At 41.0% G+C, this 23,534-nt stretch overlaps 1 protein-coding gene across 4 annotated transcripts in view; it reads left to right on the top strand.

Moving 5' to 3' along the window:
• Positions 1-120: 120 nt before the first annotated feature.
• MAST2 (microtubule associated serine/threonine kinase 2) overlaps positions 121-23,534 on the top strand; it is a 143,644-nt gene continuing 120,230 nt past the window's right edge. For 3 of the 4 annotated variants that reach the window (XM_035133526.2, XM_035133527.2, XM_035133525.2), the window contains exons 1-3: positions 121-470; positions 12,290-12,437; positions 12,698-12,840. In XM_035133526.2, the coding sequence (XP_034989417.1) occupies positions 306-470; positions 12,290-12,437; positions 12,698-12,840 (456 nt within the window). In that variant the 5' untranslated portion in view covers positions 121-305. Of the gene's footprint in view, positions 471-10,605; positions 10,992-12,289; positions 12,438-12,697; positions 12,841-23,534 lie in introns of those variants that run through there. The other variant, XM_035133529.2, reaches the window with a different exon arrangement.

Below are 23,534 nucleotides of genomic sequence, written 5' to 3'. Positions count from 1 at the left end.
TGGCTCCTCCCACCTCGCGGCGAACTTCGCTTCTTCGGCTCCGACGCACTGCCGGCCCCTTAGAACGCCCTCGCGCGCCGGTGGCCCCACCTCTCGCGATACGTGGCTGAGGGGGCGGGATTGCCGCAGTGCCCGGCGTGCTCGCCTCTGGCAGGAGAGTGGGGATGTCCGCGCGGGAGGCAGGTTGCGCTGCCTGAGGTGCTTCCCAGCGCCCTCGCAAACCCCGCCGCCCTCCTCCGCAGCCATGGCCGGCTGCTTAGGCTGCGAGCCCCCGCGCTAAGAAAGTGCCGCCGCCGCTGCCCATCATGAGGAAGGGCCGCTCCCGGGGGGACAAAGCGGGGCCCTCCGCTCTTCAGGTCCCCAGGAGGATGGAGCAGCCCGTCCGGGGCCCCGTAGACGCGGCGGGTCCTAGGAAGGAGGCGGAAGAAGCGGGTCGGGCTGGCGCAGCCTGCAGGGAACCGCCCGAGAAGGTACTGCGATTGCAGTGTGTTCTTCTGTCTCCTGGGTGGCTGGTCTGTTTAAACTGGAGGTCCGCGAAAAGGGGAGTCCAGAGGCGTCGTTTGCAGTTTTGCTTTCGGAGGCATGTTCAGATAGCGGGGTTTGGGGGGCATGGGATGCTCACAGCCCTGGCACTTGGTCGCTGCAAGAGAGGGCATGCGAGAATTGGGGAGAGAAGGGTCATGTTGTGGTCGATGAGCGGTTCTGTGTTGTGGGAGGGTATGCTATTCTAGGCACAGCCTTCCAGAGGCTTGAGGGGAAGGGGTATTTCCTAAACTGTACTTTGGGCAGCAGGAGAATCAGTGAAGATCGCCTGTGCTACTGGTGTCGAGCAATCCTGATGCTCCAGTAAAAAGTGAAAAGATCTCTTAAATCTTTATGGTCTCTGTTGCTTTGACAGGCTAATATTACGTACGCATATGGAAAAGGGATTCTGTCTTTAGTAGCCTGGACCTTTGGTTATTCCTTTGGATGGCCTACTTTCCATAAGTCTGTACTTGTGCCTATTTTCTTGATTGCATGTAGGTACCATTTTAGTCAATGGGCAGCGAGGCATGTTCAATTCCATCCTGCTGTCCTTCAGTTTGCTACTCTGCGTCATTTTCTGTAATAAGAATATGTGAGAAGATATGAACATGGGATGAGCAATCCTTTGTTACCGCTAGTAGTTAAGAGATCTGGAGCTGTCCTGAGGAAGTTTATATACATTCATTACTTTGCCAAATGTGATCTTATCACCTGTTGCTGTTAGTGGGCTGGTGGGAAGGAGGGTGCAGACTGCATATAAATGGTCCTGTTATGGGGTAGGAGTTTCATTTAGATCTTTTAGCTATGTGCTTATATGTACAGCATATGCAGTTTATATGCTGCATTTTTACAGCAATGGCCCTGCCTGTCTATCATTTCTTAGGTATGGTCCAATGCCAAACACCACCAAATACCTTGTGGCAGACTGGCAATTAGGCTAATGTGTGAATCCAGCTATGGTTGATAACTTACTCCTAATTAGTAACATCTGAAGAGAGGTGTCATACAAAGGGGGCAATAGGGATTAGCATGGTAGTGATTGGACCTAACGGAGTACTGTGTCCAGTTCTGGGCACCACAGTTCAAGAAGGATACTGACAAGCTGGAACGTGTCCAGAAGAGGGCAACCAAAATGGTCAAAGGCTTGGAAACGATGCCTTATGAGGAACAGCTTAGGGAGCTGGGTATGTTTAGCCTGGAGAAGAGAAGGTTAAGGGGTGATATGATAGCCATGTTCAAATATATGAAAGGATGTCATATGGAGGAGGGAGAAAGATTGTTTTCTGCTGCTCCAGAGAAACGGACATGGAGCAATGGATTCAAACTTCAAGAAAGAAGATTCCACCTAAACATTAGGAAGAAGTTCCTGACAGAAAGAGCTGTTCGGCAGTGGAATTTGCTACCAAGGAGTGTGGTGGAGTCTCCTTCTTTGGAGGTCTTTAAGCAGAGGCTTGACAGGCATATGTCAAGAATGCTTTGATGGTGTTTCCTGCTTGGCAGGGGGTTGGACTGGATGGCCCTTGTGGTCTCTTCCAACTCTATGATTCTATGGTCCTTTACCTTTACCTTGCCTCCCCCCCCATCAAAAAGAATATATCATCCAATATGTGGAGGGCAACTTTATAAAGTAGAGAGCCTTCTGTACTTGTGGAAGCTCCCTGTGTGTGCAGTAAAGCACTGGAAAGTTGGATTTTCAAAATGTGCAGGGGCTTTTATGAGTACAAAAGATAGCCTGCTTCCCAAGGTTGCCCTCCAAGGTGTTGGAGTGTTGAATGGTGATGAGGGAGGTGGAGATAGGACATCACCACTGCACCTTTTACATAATTTTCACATGATTTTCTTTTTAGGTTGTCTACCACCTTGTGATATTTTATATCAAAGTGCATCCTATAAATATTTAAATAAATAAATGTTAACTTCTCCCTGATTAACAATGTCTGAAGACAAGTACTATCATGCCTTTTCACTGAGCTGCCTAGCCTGTTATCAGTGACTACTGCTGAATGTGTTGAAGAGTGGCTTAGAGACAACTGAAGTTAAGCAGTATATAAATTGTTTAGATAAAAATAAAAGAAACAAGATCTCCTTTTTGGAGATGTCACTGGCTGTATACTTGCCAATTTTTGAACTCGATTAGCTACTTCATAGGGTTCTTGCATTTCCACAGCACAATGACTATTCCTTTCCTCTTAATGACTGCAGGGAAGATGATGTACAAAAATACAGAATGTTCATGTCTAAAGGTTTCAAGGATCACAGCTTCCAGATGCACATTCCCGACATACTGGTATTTGCTTATATGCACCTCCCCTTTAGGAATTATAGTAAGAAAATGATTGAAGTGTTGTGGAAGAGCAGGTCTCTCATTCCTGTAATTAATGGGCACTATCAGGTTTATTTTGAAAAACTGCTTTTATCTGCTTTGTTTCTTGTATTTTTTATTGTGTGATATTTTGCATTGAAGTATTGTATGGTATTTGCAAATGTCTAGAAGCCTATACATTTTTCAAATAAATAGCATCTGAAAGTTTTTAGTAATTTCATTAAATCTGCAACTTGAATATTATTAGTATGAGAGGAAGCAACTGGTATTGATATGAAAATGGAAAGGAGAGGTGGCAAAATAGAAAAAATAAGGAGAGAACGAAGCCCAAAATGTTAACAGCAGGGGGAAAAACCTATCCTTTCTACAGCTTCTAGGGCCTCTGAAAAAACTCTGCCATGGTATAATGACTGACACAGTTGGATTAATTGGCAAAGAATCAGACTTCCTGATAGGTCCAGCTGGATTTTATAAGAGTGGTTTGGCTGGTGATACACACTTTTAAAAAATAGCAAACTATGTAGTTCAAACTACGGTATCTGTAGTTTTTTTTGGTGAATACTACCTCTCATGAAGTGCGGTAGATCTTGTTTCACATAGCCTGTATGCCTAATTAGTAAACCACAAGCGTAAGGGGAGCTAGATTTATGTTCTGTACCGCCCTGAGATTTATGGATAAAGGGTGGTATACAATTTTAAATGACAACAACAACAACAACATAAATATAATAGATAATCTGCTACTTATATATACATATAAACCCTTCTGGGCTGTTCTGAGATCAATACCGTAATAATATCCTAAAAAGTTTGGAATATATATCTATCTTGTCGTATCAAAAAAGATAACCTGCACATCTCGCTTGCAGGAGTTGCATCTGGCCAACGGGATAATAACATTTGGAAACATGAGTGCATTCATGTAACTTGCCTTCTATACAGCCCTGCTGGATCAGATCAAAGGTTATTCTAGTCCTGCTTCCTGTTTCTCACAGTGGCCAACCAGTTGTCTGAAAAGCCCACAAGCAGAACATAAGGACTTTGAGTCCTTCCTGCTGTTTCCCAGGATCTGGTATCCAGAGACATGCTGATCTTGGAGATAGTACCGGTATATAGTCATCCATTGATTGGTACTGTGTGTTACATTGTGTGAAGCCACCCTGAGAACTTTAATAATTAGAAGTGGAAAGCAGGAAGCCTCTTATTTGGTGTCTGTGATAAGACTACAGTACTTTGAAGTTAAGGTTTTGCAAAGTCACTTAACACTACAGCTGCACACAAAAGCAATAATCTGTGAAAAACAAGCAGCTGAAAGTTTTTCAGTAGCATTTGACTTTAGGCAACTTATCACTAATTGTGCCCCCTGTTGAATAGGACCATCTCTCCCCTCTCCCCCCCGCCACTCTGGTTGTAGTATGGTAAATGAACCTGCAAATTAATTCTGAATAAAACTGAGCAAAAGTATTTACTCTTTTTTAAAAATTCATCTTTATTCATTTTACACACATGAAAAAACAATCAGCGACAAAAAATACAAAATACAAAAAAGAAAAAAAGAAAAAACACAGGAAAAGAAAAAGAAAAAAAGAAGAAAAAATCTAATAATCTTACAAAATCTTCATAACATTATAGACTTCCCCGATTCCCCCCTTATTGATTCCCTATTTCAATTAATCATAAAGCAGTTTTCACAATATTAAAAAAATTTAATTAAAATTTCCTCTCTAATTATCACCATTCAATTTTATCTATAAATTCATTTTTAATATCCTTATATTCTATTAATTATATCGCCCCTTAGCTTAAATTTTTACCAGCAATGAAACTCCATTTTAATATTTCCTCATCACTCAGAATCTTTATATACAATCTAATAGCAATTCATCCCCCCTTCCCCTCGACCCAGATTTCCCAGATGTCTCAGCGAATTCCATATTTCCTACCAGTGTCGGACTTTTTCAATCAATCCAGCCTAAAATCACACAATTAACCTTTTTAACCCACTCCCACCCTTTCCGAAAGCTTCCACCAATATTTTTTAAAGCAACTCTGCTGTTTCCACACTTCTCTTACTGCTTCCCAACACCCTCCTTCCTTCCCATTTTCCCAGAGATTTCCTTGTACTCCCTCTCTCACTGGGAGTGCAATAGTCCCCCCTGGTTCTCCCTTGAGGAGTTCTTTATTCAGATCCAAATTCTGTTCCACATCTCCCACTTGTGGGACATTCTGCCAGCCTTCTTCCTCCTCTCCTTTGCAACTTTTAAGTTCTTCCAAATTATTAATACTGTCTGTCATTTGTGATTTTGCCTCTAATTCCTCAGAACAGGTCTCTTCTCTTTCCACATCATTTTCCATGCTGCACCTTGCAGCACTTAATTGTTTATTAATTTGTCGCAATTGCTTATTATTCTTGACTAGTTCATCTTTAATGTCCAAAAGTTCCAAATAAATATTTTGCCACTATAAGTCTTGTGATGATGTTGAGTCTGCCATTGGTCTTGCCTTCTCAGATCCCATGGGAAAACAGAAGATAACAAATCCGGAAGTGGCAGGAATCAAATTTCCAAGTAGACACCATTTTAAGTCCAGTTCTGGCTATTCCACTCCATTTTAATTCTTTCATTTATAGCTCCAAATTCTAATTCACAGTCTTAAACACCTCTTCAATATCTCCTTATAAATTAATCCAATCCAATTGTCAATGAAATAATCCAGGCTTGATAACAACAAAATTATAAATCCATTCACTGATCTCTCCAGGAAACTAGATCCTGGGGGATTTTTAACTTTCTTAAAAGTCTTGCAGGCAATTTACATCAGTTCAAACCTCTCTCCCCCAAGCCTGCTTCAGGGGAGCATTTTAAAAGTCCAATTCCTGGTAAATTGATTGCTTCCTTTCACTTTTCCAGCTGGGGGTCAGGTTACTGCATCACAGCATAATCAATGTGGGAGACCGACTTCCGTTTTTAGAATCTCCCACTGTGACCAATTCTTTAAAATTATAGAGCCAATCGAACTTTTTACTCACGATGCCCAATGTCAGTTCTTTTTCTTTGGGAACAATCCACCGTTCTCTGCTGCCGGCTCGGAGCTTCACTTCCAGAGGGTAACAATGGCGCTCGATGGCCCGCGACACCCCACTGGCACCGGAGCTCCTACTAGGGCTTACCGGGGAGTAAAGGGGTCGCTTTTTCGGGCTCTGCCGAGCTCTTCGTCTCCAGAACGCTCTATCTGGAGCTCTTTCGGGGGCTGCATCGCTCTCAGGGCTCTCCCCTTCCCCTCTCGAAGCCCGTTCCCTCAGAGCTCGAGGTAAATGTCGCCGCACAGCGCTGGCGGTAGACCGGAAGTGAAAAGTATTTACTCTTTGTCTTAATTAGATCAGTACTGAAGGAGAACAAATGGGCTTTGGAATGGTTAATATGGACAGAGTAACTGCAAAGTTCTTTGGAAATTGGCTGATGAGCTACACATTAATTGGACTGCTGCATATGATTGCAGAAACCACAGGGACATAGTGATGCAGAAGCTGTGGTATACTGAGTCAGAACACTGGCCCATCTGGCTTAGTATTGCAGTGGCTCTCTAGGGCAGAGCTTTCCAAACTGTGTGTAGCGACACATTAGTGTGTCAGCTGCAGCATGTAGGTGTGTCGTGCAAATGCTTCTCCCAGGGCTGGAAAGGGGTTAGTTTAACCTCCGGTTTGCTAGTAAAACTGAATTACTGTGTCACGAAATGATGCATGTCTAAAAAGTGTGTCACCAACATGAAAAGTTTGGAAAGCTCTGCTCTAGGGGTTCAGACAGGTTTCTCTCTCAGCCCTACCTGGGGAACCTGGGACATTCTGCATATAAAGTAGATACCCTAGTCCAGGCACCCCCAAACTTTGGCCCTCCAGATGTTTTGGACTACAATTCCCATCATCCCTGACCACTGGTCCTGTTAGCTAGGGATCATGGGAGTTGTAGGCCAAAACATCTGGAGGGCCGCAGGTTTGACATGCTTGCTCTAGTCATTTCCATAAGAAGTAGGGTTGAGTCCAAATGGGCCCTTGCAAAGGGGCTCTGAGTTTTAGTGATATTTGGGGGCAGCAGGAGGGAAGGGAATGTTACTTCATTTGCTGCAGATGTGTTTGGAGTGTGTCTTCATTTTGCAGTGAGATCCACCTCTTCTCTTGCCAAGAAAGGACATGGCTTGTGTTCTGTATGTCTTGGGGTGGGGGTTATTTCCCTTACAGCAGCTGCAGCAGACATTTTAAGTAAGGGGAATAGCAGTAATAAGCGGGGCCCAGCAAGATCTTCCTTTTCTTTTTGCAAGGGCTCTGCCAAGGCTAGGGAGATTCCCAATTTCCCCTGTTCCTTCTTAGAGTACACTGCTTTTTGGGGGGGGGGCGCTCATGAAATGTCATTTTTAGCTATGAAAAATGAAGCTCACAAAAATCGTGTTTAGTCCTAAATAGAAATGGCTGTGATGACAGTTAATAGTTCTGGGTATTTTGTCATTTTGCACGCTAAGCGGAAAATGCCCTTTCTTCTCAAGCGAATCAAAGGTTTGGCATGTTTTCATGTTTCTTCACAACCAATAAGTCTAGAACTCAAGAATTTGAAATGAACTATTCGTTGGGGCTAGAAAATTGAAGGCTTAAGTTTTTTTTGTGTAATAGAATACTGTATACTAACATACTTAAGCCATTTTCAGCATCTGAAATGTGTATACTGTATTGCACTTTAAAGTTAATTTGAGTTGCATTAAATATAGAGCTACAGTTGTATTTGCAAAGTTTTACTTATCTGGTTCTTGAGGTTTGCTTTTTTTTGCCAGAAACTGTTGTCACAACCACACTAAAGTAAGTATTTCTGCTTATGAAGGTTTAAAAAATGTTGTGTTATAACTTGACCAGAAAAAAAGCATATATCAATAGAACCTATAATTTTGAGCCTCTGAAATTTCTCGTAAGAGTCTCTGTGTATCCTTAGGTCTATTGAGATTGATTCTCAGTGTTGGGACAACAAATGCCATTGACACTTCTGCACTGGTACTGTTCCCACTCTTGGATTTCACAACTGTGAAATGAATGGGTGTTACGCAACTCTAGTGGAGTATTGTGTTGAAAATGAGAATCTGATCTGGCAGCCCTTTAAGTGCTAGATTGAGGGTTATCAATATGGAGCCAAGTGCTTTCCATTGGTGCTTTGTCCTAATTTTAGGGCAGTTAAAGATTGTTGGGAAATTTGAAAAGTAAGGGTGTAGAACCAGCTGGTGCTGTTCCATATGGCAAGTTCAGGATGTCATTTTAGTTTAGTCTTGCAAGTGTTTGCAAGGAGTGTTTGAGTACCGCCTGTCATATTCCTCTTCTGTGCTCTCACCTTTGTTACTAGCTCCTCTCTTCCCTGAAGAGGTGACTAATGTTGCACCTCCTCCTCCTTTGGCAATCACTCGTAGCGGAGTAAGTTTGTCTTCCATAAACACAGTTTTAACAATGGGTCCGTAAGTGACTGTGGAGGCCAATGAAATGTTGATACAGTGATGTGCTTTCCTAAAGTGTAGTTCTTGTAACTGTTCTATCCTTAAAGAGCTACTTTGCAACTTTGCTCACACAGCATAGACCAGGGGTCCCCAGACTACGGCCCGGGGGCCACATACGGCCCCCAAGGCTCTTTTATGCGGCCCCCGGGGACCCCTGCTGCTCGCTGCCACCGCCTGCTCTTACTGGTGCGGCGCGGCTGCCGGCTTCCAACCCGGAAAAGCGCCGGAAATAGTTTGTGTGCACGCGCAAGCGTCATTTCTGGTGTACTTCAGGGTTGGAGGAGGCTTCTGCACATACTCACAAGCTGTTTCCGGCGCTTTCCAGGTCAGGAGTGTGCCAGAAATAGCATATGCGCATGGGTGTGCGCAGTCGCACGTTCCCGCGCCCCCGCACGCGCTCCCCCACCCTCCGGCCCACCACGCAATCAGTGTGGTGGGCATCCGGCCCAAAGCCGGGTAAGTTCGGGGACCCCTGGCATAGACGGATAGTTTGCCCACTCAAATCCTCCGCTGGTACAATTGCTACCCGCTCCAGCCAAACAGATTGGACGGCTGTAAGGCTGGCCCCCTTTCTTGTATACTCCTTCTATTATATTTTCAAAAGATCTGCTACTGTTTTTACTAACTAGAGCCGGTGTAATTTAGTGGCTGTGAAACTCTGCTACAAATCAAGAGGCTCCTGGTTCAAATACCTTGCAACTTAAGGTAAACAGAAGTGGAAAATGTGCATGCATCTTACCTTTCTTTGCACAGTGATTGAGGAACCATGTACAGTATAACACACTGCACCTGGAACACTACTTAAGGGGAAGTCAAAATTCCACGCTTGGGGCTCCTTCAGAGATTTTGCATTCCAGAAGCAGTTATCGCCATAATAGCCAGAGATGTGGACTCTCTGAAAAAGAGTCAACCAAGGGAGATGTTCTCCTATTAATTTGCTTAGGGGGGGAATTGCACCTGGGGGTCCAAAAGCCTCCTCACCCCACAAGGGTGGGGAGCAAGATGGTTCCCTTTGAATGGCTAGGAGCAGTTTTTCTTTTCTACCAGAATATCATTTAGGACCCTCCTGTCTGCCATCCCATCTCCACTTCCCAATGTGATGGCTGTGTGTGTGTCATGTAAGTTACTGTAGATAAAATACTACACCAGACTTTGTTTTAACAGGTGGTTGCACTAACAGTATGTGTGAACTGGATTGTTGTTGTTGTTGTTTAGTCGTTTAGTCGTGTCCGACTCTTCGCGTGCTATGGTCCATGGGGTCACGAAGAGTCGGACACGACTAAACGACTAAACAACAACAACAATCCAAAGAAGTGTGCATGCACATGAAAGCTCATACCAAAATAAAAACTTAGTTGGTCTTTAAGGTGCTACTGAAGGAATTTTTTTTATTTTACTTCGACCCAGACCAACACGGCTACCTACCTGTAACAACAACAACAACAACATACTGTTAGTGCAAGGATTTTGCAATGGATCTACCCTCTCCTCCCCCTGTGTGGACCCTGTATTCTCCCCACATTTGTTCTGGAAGGGTGGGAAAATGCCTAGGGGGTGTGTGGGAGAAGGAGAGAATGTGATGTTGTGCAATAAGAAATCCTTGTGCTGATGCAACCTCTACAAAGCACTACTTTGGATACAACTTTAATTTTCTTAAATTATCTGCCTCAGTGTATTCTTGTTTTAGCATGGGAAAAGCTAAATAATACAGACAGAATATGTTATTAAAATGCACAGAATTGCAACTCTCATGTGCTGTGGAGGAAGATTTGAAAGCATCTATATTCTAACATGTGCTTTAAAAGAGACTCTGAACCTTACAATTTTTTTTAATGGACAGATTGTGAACTTACAGGCAGTGGTGTATTTATGGTCTCTGTGCCCTTTGTGATGGCCCTATTTGTTTACCTAAATAAGTGTGACTATATCTGAAAATATGATGGAACTAAATATATAAGAGTGAGTTAATAAAAATAAACACAATTTAATAACTTATAGCATTGAACAGTACTTTTTATTTCTAATTAATTATATACATATTTAAAGGAACAAATGAAAATTCAAAGCTTTTGATAAAATATTCATAGATTTTAAATTCTCCTGAGATATAGTAGAAGCTAAACAATTATTTACTCTTCTAAGGGTGCAGGCAATATTCTATTCTGTCTAGGAATGACTTATGCTAAGTGGTTTAAATTGAGCAGGGGGAGACATAATTCAGAATTGTGACTTTGAATCTTCTGGGTTTCAAATACTCTCCCCCCCCCCACTGTACATAGTGTAATAGATTTAGATTTCACTTGGAAAGTAGGTAGGCATTTTAGTGCCACTTTTACCTTCCTTTTCCTCTCTTGAATATATTTGAAATGCCTAGTGCTCATGACAGTTGACATTGTCATATGGGGTATTTGATTGATGGAAGTTGTAATGTTTTTAGTATGGTGGTGGTGGGGGACATAGCTCATGTCAGCTGTTCTTATTCGGGGTAAGAGTTAAGTTTGTTATGTCAAATTGATTTTCCTAGAGAAACGTGTGGCAGCCACTGGTGGTGGTATCAGAGAACATGTCTATATACAGTGGATTCAAAAGAGTCCATGATACTTATCTACTACTCCTATAGGTATCTGCACTGGTGTCTGTTACCATCTAGGCTGCTTTCTGTTATGCAGTGTTCTATGCATGCCTTGGTTGCTTATTTGTCATGAAATCAGTCTACTACTTCGTGCTGTACAGTTGCAGTACAGTCGTACCTCGGTTTAAGTACACTTCGGTTTGAGTATTTTCAGTTTAAGTACTCCGCAGATCCACTTTCCATTACTTTCAATGGGAAAGTTCGCTTCAGGTTAAGTACACTTCAGGTTAAGTACAGACTTCCGGAACCAATTGTGTACTTAAACCGAGGTATTTGTAAGCATGTGTGCTGTCCCTTTGGCTGAAATATGCTATATGAGATGTTTTTAAATGCTCTTTAACCTTTATTGTCAATTTATAATATGAATGGATGTCTAAAATAGTAGGGTACTAACTGGAGTTGTTTACTGCTTTTTATGAATCTATCTTAATGCATTTATAGCAAGAATACATATTTATAGTATAATGTGACTGTGATTGTATTTTGCTTCTAATAAGGTTGCTGGTGTGAAATTAGCATGAAAATACCCTGGAATTCTAACTTGGTTTCCCTTAATGGGTTACAGTTACAGTTACAGTTATAGTTACAGTTTTTTTGCTTTGTTTTTCTCTAAATAGAGCAAGTAGAATATTTTGCTATTAGAAAGTAGATTTAAACCTTTCTTGTAGTAAACACGGGGAATTTGATGCAGACCATTATCACCAGAGTGTTGCTTGGCCAAGGATCCTGCTGGTGGAGAACACAGGGAGCTGATTTTTGCAGATTCCTCTCCCACTAGTCTCCAGAGCCACCTCACACGCTGTTCCAAAGTGTATGGGGTGCCCATTGGAACAGTTTGGGAGCCTTCTCCACCAATAGGGTTCCTCTGCTAGGTTAAAAGCCTGCCATGGACAGAAGAATCCTTTTCTGTATATAGAAGGTGAAGTCTGGATCCAACCCATGAAATTTTGTGAATCTAGATATTTCTTGAAAAGTCTCTTCAGATCATAGCTTGTCTGTGAGTGATGAGGGAACAGTAGATTTTTAAAAAAGTGTTTAATTAAGCCATCAATGTGACATCTTTTATATTAAGGAAATTTGGCCATAATTTGTGTTGCAATAATAACTTGATAATTTTATGGCTGCAACCCTGAGCAATTTTTATTAGGAAGTAAGTTGCACTGAACTTAGGACTTCTCCTTCTGAGTAAACAACCAAGATAAGTCTGAAGTTATACATCAAGAAGTTAATGCATAAGTAATTTTTCCATCAAAATTTATTCTGTTCTCTTTTGGCTTTTGTTTCAGAATCTTGCAGCGGAACCAATTTCTTTGCGCTGCAGAAAGCTTAGTAACCCTGACATAGCTGGTTCAGCTGGCAAAAGTAATATCCATCGTCAACTGAGTCAAGATGACTGCAAGCTTCGGAGAGGTAGTTTGGCCAGCTCATTGTCAGGTAAAGTTTTGTGCAATTCATCAAATTGCTTAGATAGAGGTTTCTTCAGTTAAGCAAATTAATGGTTCAGAGAGGTTCAAACTGTATATTTACCTGGGCAAGAATTTCTTTGTTTTGGTTTTGGATAAAGATTGTTAAAAATGTATTATCTAACGCTGTTGCATAAAAGGTATTTTTGGTTACTCTTTGTAAAAATTATTGTAAAATGAACTAATGAGCCACCAAGTGAAGAAGGTTTTGCTTTGCTTTTTTCGTTAAAGGAAAGCAGTTGCTTCCTTTATCCACTAGTATGCACAGTGGAGTGGGCCAGTCAGCATGGCAGCCATCTGGAGAATCATCCAATTTGGTCCGCATGAGGAACCAGTCATTGGGACAGTCTGCTCCTTCACTTACAGCTGGATTGGTAAGTTTTGATGCACTTTACAATTTCATTAGCAAAGTTTTGTTTTTTGTTTTTAAGAAGAGGATGCCTTGCTTTTAGATCTGACACCATTTTGATTGTTCCTCTCATCTTCTCATTATCAAATTTATACTTGATTTATGTACATCTTGTGTTGCTACCCATGGACTAACCCCAAGAATCCCAAGAGTGGTCAATCTGGTCTCAGCCATGAAGCTCATTGGTTGACCTTGGGCCAGTCGCTGTCTTTTAGGCTAACATACTTCACAGAGTTGCTGTGAAGTCAAAATGGGGAGGGGGAAAACCATATATGCCACCTTGAACTCCTGGATGTAAGATGGAATATAAATTAAATCAATAAAATAAACTGTTTTTGTCGGATGGGGCTTGTAGGGATGAACATCCTTCATACCAGATCCAGATTACATTTCACAGTCATTGGCTTAATGTCCTTAAATGCCCGTTGGATCTTGGAAGAATTGGTCTGGTCCTCACATTAAATCTGGATTAAGCTCTTGGGCAGTCTAGGATTTAAGAGGCCTATACTTTTGTGCAAGGTGGTAGCAATAGTCTAGCCATTTTGCAGTGAATAATGCCCTCCCTGGCATGCCTCTTTCCACTTCTTTCTTTCTATTTAATATACAATCTCTACGTGCAGCTTACAACAATTAAATCTGTAAAATACAATAATATTTCAGATATAAAATATAATGAAAATAGATATAAGTACATACAGCACAGAAGTACAGAAACAGGAATCATTTTAAAAAGAAAATTATCCAGTAAAACACAAGCTTGTCCAAACACCAAAATAAAAGCTTTGCCATAGGGTAAAACGCCATAAGAGAGGAGGCAAAATCAGCCTTGTGGGCAAAGAGCTCTGCCATTTAGGTTACTTACTAGATGTCTAAGAGCATGTCATTCACATGGATGTGTTCACAGCATGAATGATATTTTTGTGATGGTTAGACTTTATGGAAAATGAGGTTTGAGACAGCAATGAGACTGAGTTGTAAGGCCAGTTTTGCCCTGGTGTGTAATATTATGTGCACCATGTTTGCTTGCCTAATTCTGCTAGAAATGATATTAGTGCTGGGCGCAGACTCCGAAAGGACCTGTTTGGAACAGATTTAATTTTGGTGGACCCACTAGCATGCTGGAAAATATATTATGTATTCAGGAGTTTGCTGACACTTGTACTTATTAGTGTGCTCATGGTGCATTCTGTTAAATAATGCATGCCTCATTGGTGGCTATTAAACTTAATGATAATAATTTTTGGGATTTAGGTATGATTTAGCCATTTAAGATAGGTAAATTGACAGTAACAGTATAAGGGGCTGTACTTCTTGGAACACTGGATGGACTAGTGTTAAATGATTGGGGCTATAGGAAAGAATCAAACATTGCATGAATGGACATCTGCTTTTTCAGTGAGTCTTCAAATCCCTTGTATCCTAATTGGATCAGGCATCTGCAACGTTTTTCAGCCCTGGGCCGGATCATTCCCACTGACGCTGGACCATGGGCTGGACACGCGTCGGACTTGCGCAGAAGCTATTTCCAGCTTCTGGGCATGGGCAGCGCAGCAGTGGAAATCGCTTCTGCGCATGCCTGGATATGCACAGAAGCGATTTCCAGCTTCTGGGCATGGGCAGCGTGGCAACGGAAATCGCTTCCGCACATATCTGGACCTGTGCAGAAGTGATTTCTAGCATCTGGGCATGCCTAGAAGCTGGAAATTGCTTCTGTGCGTGTGCAGATGCCATTTTTGGCACCACTCGGTGACTCCCCACACCACGTGGTGCCGGTTTAGCGTGGTGTGGTGCGGGGACTTGCTGAGCGGGCGGCTCGGTGACTGGGTGGCTTGTGGGCCGGATAAACGGCCTCCGTGGGCCGCATGCAGCCCATGGGCAGGAGGTTGCCTATGCCTGCTCTGGATCATATTTGGAGCGGGGTGCAGTTGGAGGGGAAGTTCCATTGTGCTTGTGGAAGTTGTTTTGTGTGCACAATGTTTTAGTGCCAAAAAGCTTTTATTGGTCCAGATTCTTTTTTGCCTTTGAATGAGTGTATAAATAAAAATAATTGTTTTACTACTTCATGTATATATTGCATTTTCTACAAATGCGTTGTATTCTAAGTGGTTCATAGAAAATAAAATGACAACTTGAGTATCCGAAAGTAAATAAACACACACAAGTATGTATATTTTTTATATTTACTTTGACAGTTTTGGATTAAATGAAAAATAGGATTTAAATTGTTGATCTCCACTATTAATAGGGTGGATCTTCATGTTTTTATTCCAGAGGGTAGCATGTTAGCCTGCAGTAGCAAATCTTCTTGCAGTTTAAAGATTTACAAAGTTGTTCGTTCTTTAAGCTGTCACTTGCAAGATCTTGTTTATATAAGACTGGGTGTAATCCAGCATTGTTCGAGCAGACTTCTACTTGCATAATGGGACTTGACCTTCCTCTTCTCACTGCAGCCCCCCATTTCCCCCCTCAGAAAAAAATCTGCTGCAAAGCAGAGTAGTCATAGAGGACTACAGGGAAGAAAAAGAAAGTGAAGCCCCATTGTGCATGTAGAAGTCTGTTCTGCTCTTGTATGCATAGCACAGGATAGAATTCCTACTCATTTAATGCTTTTGAAAACAGTTTGAGTATAATTCTTATGAAAAAGGTTCCGTACTCTCAGTTATTTTAATAATAATAATAATAATAATAATAATAATAATAATAATAATAATAATAATTTTATTATTTATACCCCGCCCATCTGGGCGGCTTCCAACCAAATATTCAAAAAGTACAGCATTAAACATTAAAAACTTCCCTAAACAGGGCCGCCATCAGTTGTCTTCTAAAAGTAAAATAGTTACTTATTGCCTTGACATCTGCTGGGAGGGCGTTCCACAGGATGGGTGCCACTACCGAGAAGGCCCTCTGTCTGGTTTTAAAAACATTTTGCACCTATAGGCATTATTAAAAGACATTTTAAAGTATGAACATGGCAATTCACCACAAGTTGTCTAAGCATTATGCTATGGTGCCATCTACTGGGGGAGATATGCCAATTTAAAGTCCAAAGACTGAAGAACATCAGAATGTTTGTCATAGAATCACAAAATTGTAGAATTGGAAGGGATTCTGAGGGTCATCTAGTCCAACCCCCTGCAGTGCAGGAATCTCTGCTAGATCATACATGAGAGAGCCATGCAACCTCTGCTTAAAATCCTCTAAGGAAGGAGAGTCCACCAACTTTTGTGGGAGTCTGCTGCACTGTCAAGCAGCTCTTACTGTCAGAAAGAAAGAGGAAATGCAGTGGCGAAGGAGAGAAACATACTTTCACTTGCTAAAATTATTTTAAAATTCTTCTTCCATCGTTCTTAATGACTTAGGCTGATAAGCAGTTAAAAACTGGAATGCTTAGATAATATTATATTGATTTTGGGTGGGCTACCTGTTTTATTACAGTATTTGCTTATGTCTTCTAATACATGATTTAAGTACATATGTGTTTAATTAGAACAGGCATCCCCAACCTTTGGCCCTCCAGATGTTTTGGACTACAATTCCCATCATCCCTGACCACTGGTCCTATTAGCTAGGGATCATGGGAGCTGTAGGCCAAAACATCTGGAGCGCCGCAGGTTGGGGATGCCTGTATTAGAAGCTGCCTTGAATAGTTTATTCTCAAAGTTCTTACAGTTTTTCTATTTTGTTCTGCTTATTATCAGTGTGAGCCTTGGACTGGCTCTGCTGGTGTGCCCACACAGCCACAATCTCACTGCAGCCCTGCCCACACAGCATCTCAGTCAGCAACAATATCATTGGTGTTGTGGGAGAAGCAGTGTGGCACTAGCTGCTGCTGCTGTTGCTGAGTTGACCTTACTGTGAGGATGGTACAAAGGACAAAATGTGGTCATGTATGTGCTGTATGAGGATGTTGTAGGTTACAGCCAGCATCTTGACTTATGCCTGGAAAATAATAGGGGGGTGGCATAGCCTGTAGGTGGTGTGTGATCTCTCTATGATAAATTTTCACAAGGAGGGAAGCTGCTGCATTCTGCTCCAGCCGAAGCTTCCAGACAACTGAGGACAGCCCATGGTAGAGCACATGGCAGTAGTCTATCCTTGAGATTATGAAAGTGTGAATGACAGTCTAATTAAGTCTCGGTTGAATAGAAAGGATTACATCACTTGCTTTGAGAGTCCCTTTCATTTTAATAAGGAATATTTTTCCTGCATTGCTAATTATCATTCCTGCCTTGTAAACGACCCTGTAGGCTTTTTGTTTTCTACTAAACTCTAACAAAGCAGCTGAGGAAAATAATTGTGTATCAGACCTAGCGTGCAGTCCACTACTGAAAAGTGTTTGTCTTGGCCATGGTGGGGTGAATGAAGTCTGTACAAAATCCTCTGACTTGTTCGTTTTCCTTCTTTAATATTTCACTTGCATGCTTTTTCACATAAAAACCTTAACATAATAAAGACCCATTTATTTCTCACCTATTTGAAATTGCGAAATTGCACGCATTCCACTTAACCAATGCCCTTAGCATCAGCTGATACTAGCGACTTCACAAGCCAGGAACATAGCAACAACACAATTCGATTTTACAGTTTCCCTCACTCTTTTTCATAACATTTCAAAGAAAAAATGAAATCAAATTGCTTGGTCCGGGAGGAAGAAACCTGTGTGAAAGGCAACTTTTGTTCCCTTTGTATATAATGGTGAGCTGCGGTAAGAAACAAACCTTGACTTACTGAGATCAAACAGCATTTGGTACATACTGCTGAAATCACACCTACTCTGCTTCTCCCATTTCCGAATTAGGAGGAAACAAACCACAGCACTGGCTAAGTGTTACCTATGAACCAGTGCTTGTGGCTTGTTTCTCTCCTAACAAATCAGAAGCGAAAGCCAAGATTTTGAAATTGAGCAAGTTTTCCTGGTCATGTAAACATTGGCTTTGAGTTAGAGAGTCACTGGTTTTGATCACCTAGTTGACAATCTGGGTTTCGGCTTTCTTAAGTTGCTAGGTTTTGAAGCAGCAAGACCTTTCATTAAAGAAATTCATTTACTCAGTATGGACAAACCTTGCAGCTTCTTAAATAGCTAACGTACAAGGTGATAGTCCCCATTGCTTAATTTAAAATGAAGGCTATGTTGGTTTGACAGTTTTAGGAAGTGATGCCTGTCAAGTGTAACTACAAGCTCCCAAATGCCTTCAGTTTCTCCTTCCACTAGTGGTGGTGGAGAATTCAGCATCAATTCCATAGGTGGTGCTTTATGACCTCAACACAGATATCTTATTGACAGCTTTGTATCGATATATGTTTGGTGAGAATCAGAGTTGGTCAACTGAATTACCAGGTGAAAATATATCTATTCTGTTGTACTTCTCTTCTGTTGAGATATAATACAGTGGAACCTCTACTCACAACCAGTCTGTTCCGGAGGCCCGTCCTTATGGCAAAACAGGTTGCTGGGAGGGGCACCATTGTGCACAGGCTCGGGCGGCAATTGCGCGCTTCTGCGCAGGCGCGAACGACAATCTCTGCCCCTGCACATGCACGAACTGTGGCAAACCCGCCTGTTACTTCCGGGTTTGCCATGGTCACAACTTGGAACATCTGTGATTGTAAGCTGTAAGGTATAAGATTGTAAGGTGGTTGTAAGTAGAGGTTCCTTATATCATGTTGCCTGTCATGTCCTGGCAAGAAGAATTTTTTATATGGCGAGTTCTTTGACCTTCTCTTAGTACTTACCTGGCATTCCCAGATTATATAAGAATGTCCAAAGTTAATTGAAACTTCTGTTAGTAAATCAATTGCTTCTCCTTCGAGAAGCTATAAGAATTGAGGGTGCTTGGCTTGGAGGCGCTTAAGGTGAGCTGTATTCCACACCATGTTAAGCATTTTCAGAGGGTGGTATGTGTTGGGAAAAGCACATTGCGACTCACCTAAATATAGCTTGAATCAACTTACTGTGGCTATAGTTCTTTGATGCAGAGTTACTTCTTTAAAAAGCAAAACTACAACCATTCTGGTTCAAAATGTTGTCCAGTTGTATCCCAGCATAGACAATAACCTGCTCCTTGATTGAAAATATCATGCAAAATGATGGTTAAGTATCTTTAGAGTTGTCCCTATGCATAGAGGACAAACACAATTGCAAAATATACAGTAGCTAGTAGATGGTTCAATATTAAAATTTTCATATTCTTCAGCACAGGGCAGTTGTTGGTATATGACAAAATAATTAAAATTAACTTACAATAAAATGCTGGCCATTAGTTCTAGTAAAACACAGTCTCAGCAGACAGATTGTAAAGCTTGTACTCTAGATAGATAGATAGATAGATAGATAGATAGATAGATAGATAGTTGGGGTGACAATTTGAGGGAAACTGGATAGGGAGACAGTATTCTCAACATCTATGTTATAGTTTTAAGGCACAACTGCATCTCTGGTCGAAATATTTGAGCCAAATTTGCTGTTTTCAAGGACATCCTCAGCTCTTTGTGATGAGCAATGGTTATGGAAGGGTAATTATCTTGAGTACAAAAAAAGTAAATTACTCTTCAGTGCCTTTTAGTACAAATGTTTAAAATGAATATACTTTAAGAGGCGATTCTGCACACAGTTATTTGTATGATGATAATTATAGGGAAGATAATTATGCACAGTAGCAGGCTATACCCAGAGTGTGGCAGTAGCTGATAGTTTATTATTCTGTGTTAACTAGTAAATAGCTCTGGAAGGAATAGTAATTTGCAGGAGGCACCCACCCTGTATACACATGCAGAATGCTTGTACATTCAGTTGATTATTAAGCAGTTAGATTTGGTGAAAGATGTTATGTTGGCACACATTACATTTAGCACAGTATTCATCACTGCCCTGTTTTGTGGTAGAAATGTTAACTTCTTTTGCAAAGTGTGGTTTAGTCTTTAAATAAGCCTCTTCCGTTTCTGGATGTCCTCAACAGCTAACACGAAATTTCTAAAAGAACTTGAATGCTTGCCATATATTTTGAAGCATGTCAGGTTAGGGCTACTCAACCAAATGTAAATGCATGGAACTTGCCTTATGATAATTGGTAGTCATCTGCTGTCAGCTGGAATGATTGCAGTTCTCATTATCCTCAAATGCTGTGTTTTTTGTTTTTTTATCCAAGAGCTTGTTGAATTGATTTTGGCACGCAGACTCTGCTTTCTTTCTGACAGCAGCCCTATTGTGAGTGTAAAGTGAGAAACTGCTGGAGAGTGCTTGGCAAGCATGATTCTTATTATTCTAACATGAAAGTATTTCATAAAGAAGGATTCAGAATGTTAGGTCAGTGGGTTGAAATCCGTCTCCTCAAAGCATGAGTATCTTGTGAGCCTGATTTCAGCTTGCTCTTTTTTTTTATTTTGGAAGCTTTAATCTTTTGCCCTTGATGTCCTGTTGAACAGCTTTTTTAAAAAAGAGCCTGTTCCACTCCTGACATTCCGGTTTGCTGTGTTAGAGAAATTCAATATTCTTTTTGCTATTCTGAAGAATTAGTACAGTAATATGGAAACATCAGGAAGCAGTTCGGAAAAGTTAAGGTCCCTGATGACTCTTAAATTCCTTCTTTCTCTGAAACGAGTTGTAACTTATGTAAGTAATATAAAATGAACTGATTCTGCATTGCTAGTTTCTGAGGCCTAATTCAAATTTTATGACACTTGCCCTTGAACTTGTTGTTGACCATATTTGTGGACCAAATATCAGTTGGGGAATTTCATTTTGGTTGTGCAACAGTGCTTTCCTATACATATTAGTGTTCACTGGGGCTTACTCCCTAGTAGGTGTATTTAGGATTGCAACCTAAAAATAAAAATAACAACTTTTGGAACTCAAAATTTATTAGTAGTTTTGGTGGACCTCAATAGATCTAGATTAGTATAACTCATTGCTGTGTTTAGTTCTGAAAAGTACAGTGATATTTTATTATTAAGTCACAATAGCCTTTTTCACGCATCCATAGAATCATACAATTGTAGAGGTGGAAGGAACCCTGAGGGTCATTTAGTTCAACCCTGTGCAATGCAAGAATCTCAACTAAAACATCCACGACGGATGACCATCCAGCTTCTGCTTAAAAACCCCCAAGGAAAGAGAGTTCACTACCTTCCGAGGGATGGTTGCGAGGATAAAAGGAATAGCTTTGGATTTTTTAGCCTGAGAGCACTTACATTCATTCAAAGCATTCATACTCTGCAGCTTACAGATTATTAAAAACAATACAGTTCCTTTCTCTCAGATTTACATCTGAACAGAAATGACACAAAAGGAAAAAGGGATGGGGAAGAAAGAGGGAAACCTGGGCATTAAAATTTTGATGTTACAAAGTTTTTTATAATGATCAGCTTGTGGGCTGCTCATAGTTCCACTCCTTTCAAAAACAGGCTTTCATGGTTTCTGAGAAAGAGAACAGTGACCTTTAACCTTCCAGGACATGGCTGTAAAGCAGCCATACACGGTAGATCTTACAGAGTTGGGGTTTGACCTCCTAGGCCTAGCTGGAATCTGCTAGTTTCTTGCTACTCCCACTCTGTCAGATAGGCTCATGGGAGCCCATTGCCAACATCCCCACCCCACCCCAAGCATATGGTGTGTGTTTTTTGAAAGCACAGTTCCTGCCCTGTGTTCCCTTTCCTATAGTGAGATGAAAATTTCTTGTCAGTGGAGCATTTTTGTTAAAATATCAAATGATGCAATTATAAATAAATGCCCTTTTCACTGGAGCTGCAGCTGTGCAGTTGTATCCTGTGTCTTTACTTGGAAGTAAATCCCTCTCTATTTAATGGGGCCATACTCCTAGGAAGTGTGCATAAGATTGCAGCTTTAGTTGATTATGGCTGAATGCAGAATGAAAGCTAAATATATTCTTCCATTTTTGGTAGTATTTATTTTTTTCTGATGCTATAAAAATCTTTAAAAGCAGCTGTCCTCCCCCCCCCCCCGCTGAAAAATATGCCTAAATAATTTTCTGCTGAAATCTTTGATTCTTATGCAAATTTAATCAGTACACTGATGTAGTCCTCAGTTCTTACACAGGAGTAAGCATCTTTGAACTGTATAGTTTTACTTCTGAGTAAACATACATAGGACTGCAATATTTCTTTGATTAATTTTTTCTTAAGTTGTAGTGCTAGTTTGCTGTGTTTAAGTATACCCTAGTATACCAATTTGCAGGCCCAGCAATCCAGAATATTTGATGTGATATCTGAATTGACAGACCATGGTTATAACATTTGCTTAGCCTCCAGACTCCAAGTTGAGTTTATGCAACAGAATTCTGTGAGAACTCTGCTTGGTACTTTCAGACCTCCTGAAAGTTGTTAAAGATTTAGCAAATGCTGCCAGTGCCTATATGCTACTTAAGGCTGCCGCCCTATACGTATACCAAAATCAGGGGGGCTTACGTCTGAGTGGACATATATAGGATTGCATTGTTAATATATATTTATAAGTATTTACCGTAGTTATGCCTCAGGATCTCTGCCATTATTGAATAATGCTGAGCATTTTCAGCTAGCTCTTAAGATTAAAGATCAATATTAGCTGAAAATTGACAACACTGCCAATTTGTTAATTACGTGACTATTAACTTTCAGAATTTTTTTTGTTTTCATGAAACTCTGCCAAGAATATTTCAAATGTATTCCTCTCCCCCACCTGCCTCAGCAAAAAAATAATCAGTTGCTTTACTTTAAGCTTCATACTGAATAAATGTGGATGCAGGTGGTGCTGTGGTCACTTGGGCTTGCCGATCAGAAGGTCGGCAGTTCGAATCCCTGCGACAGGGTGAGCTCCCGTTGCTCGGTCCCAGCTCCTGCCAACCTAGCAGTTTGAAAGCATGCAAAAAGGTGAAAGTAGATAAATAGGTACCGCTCCGGCTGCTCTGGTTTCGCCAGAAGCGGCTTAGTCATGCTGGCCACATGACACGGAACAATTGTCTGTGGACAAACGCCAGCTCCTTCGGCCTGTAAAGTGAGGTGAGCGGTGCAACCCCAGAGTCGTCTGCGACTGGACTTAACTGTCAGTGGTCCTTTACCTTTACCTTTTTAAGGTCTGGTATATTCTTAAACAAATTAATATTTGTATTATAGCTTTATTTTGTTTGGTCTTGACAGTTCTTGCTTCAAATATTTTATCAAAATGGTTTTGAATTACACATTGCATTCCAAATGTGCAGGGAACAAAATGACAGGTTTCCTATATGTTTTGGAATAAATAAAATGGAATGTACACTTTTTAAAAAAAAGTCAGTGTTGATTTAGTTTACTGCATGCAATGACATCTCAGAATACCATTTCTTATCATTCAAGTAAGTCACTATATGAATAATGTGTTTGATTTAATTTGTTCATGTTTGGTGTAGGAATACACAAAAAAGGAACATGGTAAGATATTATAACTTAAAGAGGAATTCAGTGTTGTGGTATTATGATTATTCTGTCAGTGCAAACATTTCTGCTTGCCAGATGAAACAATCTCTTCTCTCACCAGAGCTTATTTGGGTGGGGAGCTGGGGAGCTGCAGGGGACACCATTGCTCTAGCAGGACTTGTTGTGCTGACTGTTTAGTTGAATTCTTTTAGTTCCTTACATTGGATTTTAAAATTTTATATTTTTTTTAGTGCTTGCAGGATTTTGGAA

This window comes from Zootoca vivipara, chromosome 7 (genome assembly GCF_963506605.1).
Source record: "Zootoca vivipara chromosome 7, rZooViv1.1, whole genome shotgun sequence".
NCBI lineage: Eukaryota > Metazoa > Chordata > Lepidosauria > Squamata > Lacertidae > Zootoca > Zootoca vivipara.
The sequence above is the reverse complement of the archived record's forward strand: the minus strand, read 5'-3'. Positions and strand labels throughout refer to the sequence as shown.